This window comes from Varroa destructor, unplaced genomic scaffold, assembly GCF_002443255.2.
Source record: "Varroa destructor unplaced genomic scaffold, Vdes_3.0 BEIS01000003.1, whole genome shotgun sequence".
In the NCBI taxonomy this organism is placed as follows: Eukaryota; Metazoa; Arthropoda; class Arachnida; order Mesostigmata; family Varroidae; genus Varroa; species Varroa destructor.
Genome location: NW_019211456.1, coordinates 17,278,407 through 17,294,288, shown reverse-complemented (window position 1 = coordinate 17,294,288; position 15,882 = coordinate 17,278,407). Strand labels below are relative to the sequence as shown.

Genomic DNA, 15,882 nt, shown 5'->3' with positions numbered 1-15,882 from the left:
CCTATATAGACCCTGCTTCATATAGCCTCAGTTCCCCTCTATGTTGTAACCATTAAAACGTCCGCTGGATGAATAAAGCTATATGAAAAAGTTGTTTTTGCAGTATTAACAATAGTTTTTCAAGTTGAATTTAGTTATCCAAATTAAGATGAATATACATTGTCCTTTTCGAAGATAAAGTGTATATTATCAGGCAATGGTGGACAAAAAGCTCGGAACAAAGAGCTCAGCGTTTGTAATGATAAACTGCTCCATCGTTCACCTCTTTTGATTGTATACTCGTATTTTATGTTCTGCAAACGTTAAGCTCAATCTACGTGCAGACACGGGTATTTACCATGTACAAGGCATAACAAAAAAATGCCAACGTATTTATATTTCCAGCGGAAATTTATAAAATTTTCATTGAACCTTGACCCATCAAATAACATCGAACTAACTACGCCATTTGTTTAGACGCAGCTGATTGTAAGCATGTTATTATTAATCTTTTTTGTACTGCTCAGGTATGGATTTGACATTACAGTCACAAAATAACCTAACCTAGTATAAGGGTTACGGTTTAATCACCTCTACATAGCGTTCGGGCGTTTTGGTTTGCGGTAAAGCTAGCTTTACATAACTTTTAAGCCTTTGGGTCTCTGTAGAGCGATAATGGGATACCGTTTTAGATAAATTAGGCTTCACAATAATATGACCAATTATAATTTAGCATCAAAAACGTCACTGTTCTGTTGTGGAATAAGATAATAACAAACACACAACGTATGAAATATAGCCATTAGTACCATCGGCGTTATAGCTTAATGGTATTGGTATGTAATGAAATAGATTGGTGCGCGCTCATAATAGTCTGCCATTGCTTTTACACTTAAAGGAAATCATTGAAGTTGTAACTTGAAACGACAAACGAAGTTACTTGAATCGTCTGTCATACGAGTATTCGCGAAGCTAAAATAGTGACTATCATTCGAACAATATACAAATTCGACATAAGTATGGGAACCGATTCGAAGAATAAAATATGCTTAGTCGACAGGCTATGATGTAAGGACTTTAATAATTCTTTTAAAAATGGCCTACACGAACCATGATCATTTGGGGGCTATATGCAATTGCTCCCCTAGTTACAAGTTCTTTACAACGAAAATGTATGTAAGATTCAAGTTGTTCCTTCATTGAACAAGTTAAAACGAACAGCCGCCCCCCGCTGTTCTACCCAAGTTAAGTTGAATATTACGGATGAGGTGATACAGACTCGCACGTATAGCACTAAACAGAAATGATTGCCTTCTTTCTAATACCATTATTATATCTTCTGTTTTTTTTCACGGCGTTCGAATTTCAGGTAGAATTCTAGTGTTCGTTCGAAATTATAGAGATTTAGATCCCCTGCACTCTTGTGTAGATGCAACGCGTTACCATAATAACGATATAATTGAGTATTGCAGTTCTGATAACGACTAGATAGTCCCCAGAGAACGACTTCACTTTCAGTTGGCTTCAGAGATATAGTTCGTTAGCGTGAGCTTGTCGCTTGCTTCTGTGTCTTGTTGCATCAATCCATAAGAATCAATTTAGATTCGATGAAACTTACGCGCCTGGGACGGTAGACTAAAATGCGTGTCTATCTATTTAATTTTAACTTCAACGGCTTAACATCAAATTAGGCATGGTTCTGTTTCCTCAACTTAAACAATCTATTACACTTGTATTTCATTTACTTGCCTTTGCTTATGGTAGTCAAGAATCTTAAGTTCCTCTGACAGCGCAATTAATAAGTTGTTTGTATCGTAATCTCACGGACACGTGGCGGTATAGGTGCAAATCCAAATGTAGACACACCTTGTTTTTTGCTGAAACGGTCTAATCTTCTGAAGTAATGCCCACTGGTGATGCCGGACGTAAAATAACATTCAACCAAAAACTCAACTATATACGTCACAACAACATAATATCGCAGCAATGAAATGGGTACGTAGAATCACTCAAAACGCTCTGTGCCATATGGGTTAACCAAGTCTTGTTAAGTTCAAAGAACTAATTTAGGATATCTGCTAAATGTGTTAAAGATGGTGTCAAGGAACAATGAACGGCACGACACCTGTCACGTCGAATACCTGCACATATAATCAAGTTTGCGGAAACCCGTTTTTTTGAACGGAATCTATGGTGGAACCCATGCACGGCAAAGCAAGTAACAACATGTGTTCCTTACCTTTGCATTCGTTGTTCCCCATCGCAATCGACGCATAGAAAGGTCCATCAATCCCCGTAAATTTTTCGCTCCTAGTTACCCTAAGGTTGATTTTGAGCAATTTGATTGTTGTAGACTTGAGGCGGTGAAGGAGGCTTTTGAATAGTAAATCGCTACATGAGGCGGTTTTGTGTTACTACTTACGGCTATTTTGAGGAAGCGGGCTTTAGCGTGATTTAACTGGTCGAGGTTCTCACTGTAAGGTTTTTTTCAAATCATATGTTGCGCTTGGAGCTATTTGAAGGACAAACGAGGTAAGAACAGGCGAGGAAGCGATCTGATCGCCCAACACTGGCTTCCTGCACATTTCGGTAACCTACGCGCAATGAAACTTTTACCGAAACGCAACCTTAAAAATAAAAGCCAATTAACATAGTTAATAGGCAATTTGTTGAGGTAGAAGCCGTCGTCCTACCTGACCTTTTGGACTTTATTGCCTCAGATCAGGTCAGGCTCACAGTCAATGCCAAATCTGTAAATACCGGGTTAAAGTTTACTACGCTTGGAACCTATCGGATCCGTATATCACTAAGTCGTCTGCATACAATGATTTGAGTCCTCCTATTAGGTCATTTATTATTATTATTAATTATATTATATTATATATATACATATACATATTATATTACTATTAGAGGTTCTTCAACAAGATGGAGAATAAGAGAATGCTTAAACTAAGCCTCTAAGCCAAGCTAGTTGTCTGCGTAAAAGGCGCAATTTCGGCCGCTTTGCTTTGATAGTTCTTCTATTCTTCTACAGAATCGCAGCAAGAAGGTTGACCACTTTTCTACAGGGACCTAACTCGGCTAGCGTGGGCATAATTTTGTTCCTAGGCGCTGAGTTAAAAGCCACCTTGAAGTCGACGAATATTGCGTATAGCGGACAGCGCGACGTGGTCGATGCTCTCTTGACGCCAGCCATCGGGATCTTATACGCTATTTCTGTAGAGCGTTCTTTTCGGAACCCATGTTGCTCCGTTGAGATGATATGTACGCTTCCCAAATTGCTGTTCAGTCTCTTAGATAGCGAGCCAGAGAGCGGCTTATAGGAAACGCTTTCCATCGCTATTCCCCGCGATGATGATGACACGATTAGGTGACTATTTCCTTTAAGAATCACTAACAATATGGGGGGTACACTGGGAGTGTACCAATACGTAAATATTTATTTAACAGTGCTGTCTAGCGCATTTGATATGCTCATTGCAGGCCTTATCTAGACCGGCGGTTTTTTTGTTACCTAGACTCCTAGGACCCTGTACTATATCCCACGTTGTGAAGTTTTGTAGAAGGATATCTCGTTCAATTAAGACCAGTTTTTCTCACGCTGTGAAAAAAAGGCGCACCGCGCGCGGTATCGTAACCTTTAACACAAACATCTCCGAGAAGTGATTTATGACGGCCGAGGAACTAATTGGGTAAAAGCTGCCGAGGTGCGTTAGCCACGTTCTGCATCTGAAGCATACGAATTTCGACAGATCGTCCTAAAAACGGAAACCAAAAGGTAGAAATTGGGCTGCACCTCGGCCAGAAATCTCAAGAACGATCTCAGCCCTTCAGGTAAGGCTGCAAGTACAGTTGAATCATGGCTTATGTTTGCGGGGGACTGGAAAGCCTGCACTGTGGGCTGTAAAGAACGCTGAGCATAAGTTTCAGTATACATTATGTAAAACACACGGACGCTTTCTAGGAACTTGGCTATTTGTAGGCATCGCAACGCAGCTCGGCGTCTGACAGCCCGCGCGAAGATCAGCTCGTACAGTTGGGACTATTGCCCCCGATATGCGAGCACAAATGCTTACCCCTCTGGAAGTGAATGATTCTCACCCTGAAACTATACCCTTTCGCAATTAACTACCCAGCGACAATAGTCCGCAAGTGCGTTTCGAAAGGTATTAGTGCGGCTCGGGTTTGACTGGTGGTGGTCGGCGTTTAAAGTCGCTGGATTGTCGCAATGATTGGAGAGGCAGAATAAGAAGGCAGCGTTTCTAGTCCTCTAAAAAATTTCTCCACCGGTAGGTACTTTGATTCGGATTAGCTAGCCGAACATAAGCTGCTACGAGACTTAGTTTCTGGCTGCGTAAGGCAATGACGTTACTCTTCACTAGGCACGGCGTAAGGTCGTCCTATTTAATAGGGTTAGTTGCCCAAATCTTCGTTAGTTAAAGAATACCTATACTGCTCAGTTGCAGCCCCCTCACAGCTCCACGGTGTAATTCTTAGCGTCTCCTCAGGTCGGGCGTCGCTACAAACTCCGTGACCATCCTCCCGAGCGGCTGCGGTGATTCAAAGCATTGAGTACTCGAATCGGTTCTCCAGTCGCTAATACTGCCAAAACCCGCTTTAAAAAGTCCTCGACTGCTGGGGACGGGTCATCGTAGTGCGAGTGTTTAGCTTAGTGCTGCCACTTCTATTGGAAATTCTTTAACGGTGGCATTGATTCGCCCTTTTGAAGCTGACCCGGTTGCTGGAACAGTCCGGCTCTGGAGGTCCGGTTGATCAGGCTGGGTTTGTGGTTTAAACTCGTTCTTCGATAGCTCTTCTAAAACTTCGATAGCTCTTGAGTGAACATTTCTGGCTCCTGCCCCTCTCGTTTGTCAGGATTCTTACGCCTAAAAAAAAGCTTTGTTCTTCTGGCAATGTTGTAGGGAGTTTCCCCAGCCATACCCTCTCCAACTGTACCGTCCCCTCTTCTGTCAAAGCCGTGATACAGAGGGCGAAAATATCGACATCCTCGCGTTCTCTTGACCCACTTTCTTCGCAATAATATCATTTGCCCGTTTGCAGACCTGGCCGACAAGGTTTACGGAAGGCACATGTACTTCTGAGCTAGTAACGTCTTCTAAAAACGCTCCATTCCGCTGATACACCTGTCACTTTAAAGAGTCTATTACGTACATTGCGAAACGAAGTAAGAGAAGCTGTCGTGTAAGGGTAGTGCAGAAAGTAGATTTAGAAAGTATCTATAACACTTTATGTATCTGCATAGAATATAAAATCGTACAGTGGTTTCTAATTCAGATAGATATATGCAGGACAAAATGATGCCATTAGTTGCGACGCACTTTGAATAGGGAATAAACTTTTCAAACAGGACGCACAGTTATTTCACTAATTTTATCGGTGATCTCACCGCTTCGCTAGAGTGTGACGTAGGCCATTGTATTTTGCCAGTATACGAATAATACAATTGCAGGTAATGGATAGTCCTTACTTAGGTCAACTAGTGTAATCTGCTGACTCACAATCTACCTGCTAAAACAAAAATTTTTGAAGTTAGTTCAAAAGGCTGCGAACGGTTACCGTTACACCATTTGGTTCGTTAAATATTATTTGTATTATAAAATACTTACTTACTTACTTACTTTCACATTTGCAGAACTTCTTCTTAAGTAGTGGTTTCGATGGACGTTGAGTTTACGAAATCGTTTGACAGGTAAATTCTTTTTCCGTTTTACTCAGTGCTGCTACCTTACACAAACATATGCTTCTGCAGCTGACAACTATCCGGTATCGGTTACGGATACTATTTGAGTTCCATCTTTTTCTAACCTTTCAGACAGAATTTCACTATATCAAATTGTTGATTCATTAGAAATAACTAGTAGTTGGCCATTTGCTCTCCTTCAATAACCCAGTTATATAGTTTTGTGATGATAATTGAAAGTACTCTTATAGGTGTGGTAAATATAAGGGTTTAACCATGTCCTTGTATCTTAACAGGGGGCGTCGATAAAGTTTGCTATGATTCAAGTACACACCTGTATATACTTAGTTGTAAACTGTGTTCTTTTTGTCACCTCGAAAAGGAGGCCTGTGGCCAGGAGAGCGACCACGACAAAACGAATCCTATTTAGTTCCACTAGCAAATATTTTTTTCGAAGATCACAAACGGTGTTGTTCTGCTAAGGTAAAACGAGCTGTAACTACGAAGGTGTGACGAAGTGGAGGAACAGCTTTATTGTTAGCTAAGCAGCCTCAATATATCCAAATATATCACCGTACCGTCATATAGGTCATACTCCCAACATACATTTGTAGGTCTGCTATAGGGAACATTGTTTAATGTTTACTAAAGCAAATGCCTATTTTCAAATCGGAAACGCATCTAGGGAGCTCAGCACTCCTAAACAATAAGTTTCATAAATGTAAACTGTTAAAAAATGGCCCTTTTTTACTGTGATCTCTAATAAGACAAGATATAAGTAATATTGCATTGATTTTTGCAGAGCAGAAACCGCACACATATTTGCTCATTACTATTGATGTCTGGTTCGAAAGTGAAGCAGATTACGATTTGGTGGGTTAGGTATGATTTTTAGCAGCTTTGCCTAGCGTTTAGACTACGAATGGCAATGACTTACTGATTATTGTTCACAGTTTGGTGCCCCGTAACCCGTAACACGTATTTAGTACACGAATCAGTACAACACGTTGGTAGAAATCTAGCCAGCTAGCAAACATTGAGTACTCCGTCGAGAGCCACTTATATGTACATACATTGTACCAAATCGCCCTATTATGTATGTACGATGCTAAGCTAATTGATCCTTGTAATGTATGTAGTGCCAAAAAAAAAAAAAAAAAAAAAAAAACTGTCATATTAAGAAAATCTGAACTTGGAAATTGTTTTTCGTATTCTACGTCCACTACCTAGGCCGTTGGACATTTCTTCAGACGGCTGGCTTCTAGCACGAGATGAAGTGTGCCTACGCCGGATCCTACGACCTATATTTAACAAACAAACACACACATGATTCATCGAGACGAATTTTAGTTACAAAGGATCGAGATCGGCAAATGTAATTTCATGGCGGCTCAAAACAGAACGCTGCTTCTAAGGCTAACGTTGGCCAGTTATTTGTCTTTATGTAAACGGGAAACAATGGAATGAAGCATCAAACCGTCTAGCGTAAAATGTTAGGTTTAATGTGCAGAGCTATCATAATTTTAGTAAATATATGAATTTGCGTAAATTATATGACTGTAAATCAGCGTAATTTCTCGATTTGGTTAACATTCAAGCAACACTTAATTGTCACAAAAGTAATTAAACCTACCTTGTTTTAAGTTGACGACGTATCTAAGAGTGGTAAATGTTTATTCCAAAAATACTCGACACTGAACCGTCGCGAGCATCCCCTGCGTTCACTTATCAAATGCTTTAGTTGATACTTCCGAATTGGCGATCCGCGACGCTGAAACCGCTGATACAGTGGTTCTGAAAGCCAGCATCCATTTTGGGGTGGGGCTGGGGTTCTGCAAGGCGATTGGCACACATTCTCCGCTTACGAGTCGAGCGGTACCAGGCCTGCAAACACACAACGATCTCGCCAAACAAACGTAGCTGCATAGTAATGGCCACGGTCTTGGATTCAAACATGGCAGAAATACGAATTCCAAATCAGGACATGTCGCTGAGATTATATATATATTGTACAAACTATTATCCTGGACATGAACTGATCTCAAATAAATTTGTCGTTAACTTTTTCGTATTGCTTTCTGCTAATAATGGTATCTTTTGTGGCAAGTTACATGTGTACGAGGCTACAACACAGATAAAGACAATTTTTTAATATTCTCGTTCCTTTTACACCGTTCAAAAGTGCTCTCTTTCTTCCATTAGCCCGTAAGTAAACGGAATTATTCGCTGAATTCAGATTCCGTATTTGGGCATTGCTTGCAACAAAAAACAGTGGATTTTTAACGTCACTTATATTTCGCTGTTTGCCGAGGTCCAAAGACTGCCCAAATAGTTTTGCCGTGTGGGGTGCAGGTCTTGTATTTGAGAGGACAACTCACAAGTGGTTTTGCGGGATTCAATAATGCGACCCTAAGGCTGAAGGATGCACTCCCGCGGCTCGATCTTATTTGAGGTCGATGAGAAAGCACAAGGACAACGCTTGATTTTGCCAAGGAAATGAACTATAGTTATTTGACTATCAACAAGCGCCTTAATCTATGGAGCTTACCTAAACATTATAGGCTTGGGTGTATCACAGGCTGAACGAAGGGTGCAGAAAAACACGGTTTTCCATCGTCGCCGAACATCTTGCCTGACACCGAGCAATACGCAGACAAAATGAGAGATTTCTGTATACAATTGTTACAGGCGATAAAAAGATATATCTCCAAGTGAATGTGAAGCAGGTAAAGGAATGGACAGCTTTGGAAGAAAAGCCTAAGCTTCGAGCTAAGCTATGTCTCCACTTCAAAAATATAATGACTTCCTCGTGTTTGGTGGAACTAGAGGCATCCGAGTGGAAAATGTTTAAAAAAGCAAGACTGTCAATAAGAATTTGTATATGGCCGTGTTACATTAATTGAATCAAGCTATTCCACAGAAGAGACCCGAATAACAGGACCAGGTCACTCTCCTCTAAGACCACTCGTGGTCTCGTAAGACCATCAGCCACACATGGCGAAGACCACTCGACGCGTGCTTGAGTGGAAGACATCCGATTCCGCGCAAATTAAATTAGCGACCGTACATTTTAAGAACAAAGAATGCTTCAAAAGTGCAGCTGGACAAGTTGTTGTTTAACACCAGATTTGAAGAAAATACACGTATTAACTGAGACCGAAAAAAAAATCGTGCAAAGTGAAGCAATTTGTTATCAGAATCAGAGTGAAACGCTAGGCGAACAATCGAGTCTATTTATAGTTCAGCCTAACACCGTCGTCACATCGCTATCACGCTGACTAATGTAGACTATGTTGGATGACTTAGGCTACTTTGTTTTATAGAGCTAAATACCTGCGTATTCAATCAGATTACTACTAAAGGATGCCGATAGATTTTCATCTCGAACGTTTATTTTCGTCATTAGTCGTTAGTCAAGAGTACGCGTGAGGGGATGCTTTTATCAGTGTCCAAGTTATTCAAGTCGATCAGCCCACACGATGGCGTAAGTGAAATTGAAGTTGCGAGCTTCAGCGGTGCATTTATGTGTGGCAGGACTTCGATGTAAAAATGAAAAGCAGCAGTTCGAAATTATTGAGAAGTGCGAAAACAATCAAAACTTGATTAACCAACGGTAGCTAAATGTATAAGGTCTTCACTTACTTGGCGGAAGTTACGTGGATTTTGTCCACCCGCCGAAAGCGAATCTCATAGCTTCCAACTATGAAGAAGGAAGATCACTTTACGGTTTACATCACTAATGCGTCGATACCTACACTGTGTTTTGAAACTACATCCTGCAAAACTTGTAAGTTTCGTCTGACATCGTATACCAGGACGCTACAGATATTGAATGGATGGGCACATCATTTCAAAACGAGTTTCCTCCAAGGTAATTATATTGCGTTCGATCGTTGACTTGTTCTATGTTATTGTCACATTGCAAAACCTCTCACTCAATGAAGGAACGGTGACGCCGACCAGAGGTACGCCAGGGATAATTCCTTCGAAGTCTCTCGGTAATGTAGTACCGATTTTCGCAGATACCTTTGCAAAAAGCCCGCACCTAGACATTGTACTCGTTCTTATTCAGAACAGATGTAACATCGATTCACAGTACAAAATTACAACCAAACGCGCCACCGTGCAAAACTCTTTTTCTGACAGCAGTAAACATTTGCCTGATTTTAGACGAAAATTACGATGGGTAAGGGGAACGACTTGGTAAGGAGCAGTTGCATCTCTAATAACAGTTCAGAATGGTCAAACATTTTCACAGGTGTTTTGACCACACCGCGTTCGGCTTTTCCGTACGGTTTCGAAGTAGTACCTAGCTTACAATCAGCGCAAATATTTTCTTATAGCAGGTGACACAAAAAACAAATAGTTTATTCTGGACTACAGTAGACTTGCCTAGGACCTATTGGACAATGTGCAGAAAAACGACCCACAAGCAAGTCATTGAAAATCGAACATTTGGATTGTTATTCTCTCATCGGATCATAGTGACCGGTAGTGATTGTTCTTGCAGCGTAGGCAGCATTGAAGACGTCACGTAACACCGCGTTCGCTTCTTGCCCCCTTTACAAACGTGGTAGTGCCATTAGTGTACCTCCAAACGCAACTGCACAAAAAAAATAATTATCTCATGTCGCCATATCAAGAATATGCGGTCTACAACGATCGAACACTGCTGCTCTTCTTTGAACAAAAAAGCACTTTATTATTGGTATACGAGGTCTACGGATAGGGCCAGGTCTACCGACAGGTACCTTTAAACGAGTTTCACTGATACAGTGAAATGAGGTAGCGCTCATTTGGGGCACACTATGTTTTCGCGGGCATTCACCTGCCTTTATATTCGTGGCGTTCACGAACTCCAGAAAGGCGCACGAGAAACGTAAGAAGACGCATTCCAAAATCAAGTAGATTCCTTTAACCTAATTTTTGTCCTTGGAAGATCGGTATTTGATCTAAAAAAAGGAACGTGTTACAACCTGTGAGCCTTGTGAATTTTACAGGTAGAGCAAGAGCAGACAGGTAGCTTTACACGTGCCTTTAACAAGCCGGCTTGTTAATCTGCAACATTTTACTGCGCCGCATGTTCACAACTACTACGCACTCAAAGGGTTGGATATTAGTCACCAAACGACGTCGCATTTTTCAGCTCTAGAAAAATGTATTTATCTTCTTGTTAGCGATTCAATTTATCAGGTTATTTAGTAGAAATCACTGATCATTTCTAAAACAGAGAAAAAATATGCTGAGAACTATGTACTTGGTTAAACCTCTTGCTACGCTAGAGTCAGTAGATATTGGTAAGCTTTAGTAGTTATATATATATATATATATATATATTATGTATTTATTACATATAAGCTTGGCATAAATTTGTACTGAAATAGAACTTGAACGGCTAATCAGGGCTTATTTTCAGAGTGCTGCGGACTCCGTTCAAACGACAAGCAAAATCGAAATTGCAAGATCGGGGTTGGTATTTACCGGCGTATAGTTTCCTTTGTCATCATTAGCGGTAGCATCCTTGAGTTTACGATATGCTATATAGGCCATTGAGTATTTTAAAGTATATGAGCAGACGCCCCATCGCGCACAACTTAGATCGGTGTTAACAATGATGCCAGTTTTACAGGCGTAAATACATCTTCGTACGGCGCACAATCCACGTGAGAAATAAGCGCGCATCACAAACACTCGCCGACTTACTCGTCTCCTCCACAAGTTAGATCTAGCTAGGAAGTGGCTGAAAGACACTACTGTAGTAGAAAAAAAGGGGGTACTGACGTCATATAAATCCCTCGGAAGTCTCTTGCACACATGCAAGATAGAATAAACGATCAAGTTTACTGATAAGGACTTTAGGGTTAATATTGCCTCGTAGATTTGTAGTTGACGAAGCTCTTTGTACCCATCAGGTGCGATGAAAAGGGTAACGGAAAAAAGCAACACTTGAACGGTGAATACTATGTGGAAAAATTCCTTCAAGACAATGTTTAGTTGCCGCTTAATAGGAGCATTATGGTATAAAAATGAGATAAACATTCGCTGGCAATATTTTTTAATTAGACAATGTAGTGGTGCACCGCCTGATGGCTACGCTGGACTTGGTTCAAGAAACGATGCTTTGTTAATCATACGACATCAAGCGATTACCTCTATCAACTAGGGTTTACTTCGGTTAATACCCCTGAATGGATTCATGTTTCAAAAGGGGTTTGCATACCTAACAAGCCTTACCTAAAGACAGATTTAGACAACGAACGCTAAGTATTACATGAACACTAGGCTGAGCTAGTCCTTCAAACGGTTACGTTTACGCTGATATATATATATATATATCATATCGACCGAATTACAAATTGAGTCTGCATTGGTTTCTAATTGTAATCTCTTTGCCACCCTACTGCTAAATTGATTTAGGAGTTTTCTCGCATTGTGACACCTAGCGGAGAACCCCTGAATACGCTGTGAAGGATAGTGCTTCGCACTACTTCCTAGAGCCCTTTGGATTTCATTTCTACAAATCTACGGACATAATAACCGCCTGCTTGTGTTTACCCTTGAACAATAATAGCCTACAAAGCAATAGACTACCGTACGTGCTCGGATTTTCCCCAAAAGTAGATTAGGTCAGCATACCATCGACGATGAAAAATTCTTAAACTTTCGTTAAAATTTTGCAGCTAACATGGTTGGGTGCAACGGTGCGATGCACCTAAAAATTAAGCATGCTTTGGTTCTAGGGAAACTCTTTCGATCGATCCTAATCGTACCGTCATGGCGCTTGCTTTCACCACCACTGTGGGTATCATATTATATATGAGGCCGACGAGTGTAGCAGGGGAAATGTATTGTGCAAACAACTGTTCTCAGCGTAACCCTCAATTGTTTTGAAAATTTCATTACACCCGACGACCTTCCGCCGGGGCAGTTCAATTATTCCCCTGTTACGAGTATAGCGTTCAGATTTGGGTGGACAAACATCGCCCGGTATGAGTGAGCGAGATACAAACGTATTAACGGGCGAGACGTTGACGGTATGAATTATGGGTTAACTACGTAATTTTTTTATACGTGGTCTCGGGTTACACCACAGTAAAATCACCATCATCTTTATCAGCCCCAAAATCCTGCCTGTCTATACATATAATAGATATCAAATGGCCCAAACGCTCCTTTGTAAGGTAAACGGGCCACAACTTTTCTCCTATACACAAATACGTTGCGCTGGTAGTCTTCTGTGAGTAAGAATTATAATACAACTAAATTTTATCAACAATTGAATAGTCATTCTCTTATTCAAATATATATATATATGGGACGGCTAACTGGCGTACGATTTCGAGAGAAAAGTTTCAAAACTGAACACAACAAGTCCTGTTAAAAACAAAAGATTCATGATCGAAAAAAGGTTACAGCATTATTTCGAAAAAAGTTAACATAAAATTGTCTTTATAATAGAATCAGTTGGGCACAAACTAGAAGTCAAACTGTATAAATGCTTGGTTCCTGCATTTTTAACTACAAGGAATTAGCTATTTCATTATTAAATAGCATTCATAGCAAAACATGCAGATTTATTGACTACGATTGCAAAAAGGCTAAAACACAAATAAATAATCATTTCTAGATGTCCTGTAGTGGCGAATAAAATGATTGTTCATTTCTTTCGAAGTGTGATCCAGGGTAGCGCTTAGACGAGCTCGACGACACTTCAGTATGTAAATTAATAAGAGGTGCTTTAAAAGGAGATGTGTTAAAGGGTAAGAGGTTATCTGTCCTTTAGTTTCGAGGGATGATTATGAAGGCCAGCCTATTTAGCGGATGTGCTATCTGATTCCAAACTTTTTCCTAGAGGTTTCCTAGGGGTTTTCCTAGAGAGCCCTACAGGTCCCATGGTTCACGCGAAATTGAACATCTAGATATTTTCCTGATAAGTGACAAATACCCCAAGGACCAATAAATTCGGTTACGACAACCCATTGATACAAACAGCAGTTTTAACTTATGATATATCGTAGGCGTATATTTCTAGAAGCATTCTACGTGTACATGCATTGAACATACTGGCAAACAGCAGGATTTCGAGTCGCCTATGTATTTAAAACGAAGACTTTAGTTACAATCATCTACTATAAGTGTATTTTTCACAACGTAATCTGAATATTTGTCATAATATAGCATCGTTAAAGACGAACCAGATGATAAGCACGCGGCCACTATAAACAACAATTAGGGATTTGCAAGACAAATTAACCATCTGTCATGTTAAATTTCATATGTTACCTCTCATTTGTGATCACAAACATCTTAACTGCATAATATAAATTACACTTTTGTATAAGACATTAAATTGGCTTGTCGAAATTGTGTCGTGCTTCGATGAGAAATCTGGCCAAAGCTTTTATTATTATATTTAAGTTATTTGAAGATGCCAGATAAAATTTTTAACGATAGTGTTACACTAGTGAACGAATCAAACGAAAAGCTCATTAAGAGTACAAGATATGCCCCTGATACACAGGCTGAAACATAAGAGACTGATTTGACTAAGCTAAGTACTTGCTTTCTGGCGAGGCGCATTGAGAACCTTTCTTCTTCGAACACAGGAGCAAGCGGAACCGGTCCTCAAGCATGACACCCCCCCCCCCCCGTTTTGAATTTTTATATATGAATAAATAAAAATGCCCAGATCTAGAACGCATCAAACAATCCTTTTTTAGGTATGCAATCACTTAGATGGTAGAATGAAAAATAAGATATATTAAGACCAAAAGTTATCCACTGTAATCGTCTCGTTGTTTAAAACGCATATATGTCGCAAGCATTTTGAACGCTTTTTTGCAACAAACTCAGACTGAAATATTGTCGACAAAGGGCAAAGGGAAGAGTAAAACAACCGTATGTAGTTACATCAATTCTATAGCATTACGGAGATGTACCTGTACTAATTTTGTACTGCTAATCAAATTCACATATTTAAAATATGTTATAGCCCTTGAATGCTATAGGTATAACAGTTGTTGTTGACGAAAGTTTACAATAGTAATTATTTCTACTTACTTCCATTGTATAAGCAACGGCGTATTGACTTTAACAGGGAGGGAGTACGCAATCGTTCTAAATGACCGTTTGACCGATCTAGGCGTGCCGCCTGTAGTTACGGGCCAACCAATACGCTTACACAGTTTCCAATTATAGTTGTAGCACCAAATAGCAACTCACATAAGAAATCATATAAACATTATCCTGATATTTACCTCATTGCATCGATGTTTTACGTCCCATCAATGACACATATAAGGCAAGCCCGATGAATAAAGAAATTTATAATTCTTATTTACATTCTGCGCTTGCATAAATGTAAATGCATTGGAGACATAAAACGTCCTAAAATAAGGATAAAGTAATCAAGAACATTGTAGTTATGCATTTCTTAGTGACTCGCAGATTTTGCTTTTAATCGTTTGCAATATATGGAAAGCTCAAAGACTACAATTAGCAATGCTTATGCTCAAGCACGTCTTCTTGCCGAAAAAAGACTGTAAGGAAAAAAGATTTCAACAAAGAAAACAAGAGAAATTTGTAAAAATGACGTAACCTACAGTCTCGTATATTTAAAGCCTAAAATGATCTAGTCCTTTGCTTGAACCTAAACGATTAGCTCACTTATTTTTAATAATTAATAACTACTGGACTTGTTAGCAGCAGCGCGCTAAGGATCGTGTTTTTAATAAACAGCAAAGTCGATATGAACTTTATATAGTAAACTTTTTTATTCTTTTTCAAATAATTACTAAACTCTACCAGATTGGCTTCTTAAGACAAGTGCCACAAAGTCGTCGTATTGGAGGCAGCTAGACTTTTCGTTACCTAAGTTAACATGATTTGACCGTAGTATTCATACAAATTATGATAAGGCCTACTAAATTCTGTAACGTGCGATTCTGGCGACGCTTGAAAATGCTATATCCAAGTTTTATTTTTTTATTCATTTTTAGTTAGAAACGTCATATATGTGCAACAGCACGACATCCGAATATCGACTGCAAGTTATTTTGCATTTACATGTATCGTCAGACTTGTGGAATCTTAGTTTTCTGTAGGGTGTAGAAGAACATATGCACGACAAAGTGGGTGGCGACGTGTTTGTTTAGCTGTTGTTGAAGGCCTCCGTTACTGGGATCTTAACGCGACGACGT

The 15,882-nt window shown here is 39.8% G+C and overlaps 1 protein-coding gene across 2 annotated transcripts; it reads right to left on the bottom strand.

Moving 5' to 3' along the window:
• Nucleotides 1-6,183: 6,183 nt before the first annotated feature.
• On the bottom strand, nucleotides 6,184-14,324 carry LOC147756600 (uncharacterized). Of its 2 annotated transcripts, none has more exons than XM_086982325.1 (4): nucleotides 11,165-14,324; nucleotides 8,232-8,315; nucleotides 7,317-7,567; nucleotides 6,184-6,984 (listed from the first exon to the last, which is right to left on the bottom strand). In XM_086982325.1, exons 1-3 carry the CDS (start codon nucleotides 11,200-11,202, stop codon nucleotides 7,405-7,407), a joined length of 285 nt encoding a protein of 94 aa, XP_086838451.1. In that variant the 5' UTR covers nucleotides 11,203-14,324; the 3' UTR covers nucleotides 6,184-6,984; nucleotides 7,317-7,404. The 2 variants fall into 2 exon arrangements, with proteins under 2 accessions (XP_086838451.1, XP_086838450.1); XM_086982324.1 differs by having other exon boundaries at nucleotides 7,317-7,624; nucleotides 11,165-14,318.
• Nucleotides 14,325-15,882: the final 1,558 nt, after the last annotated feature.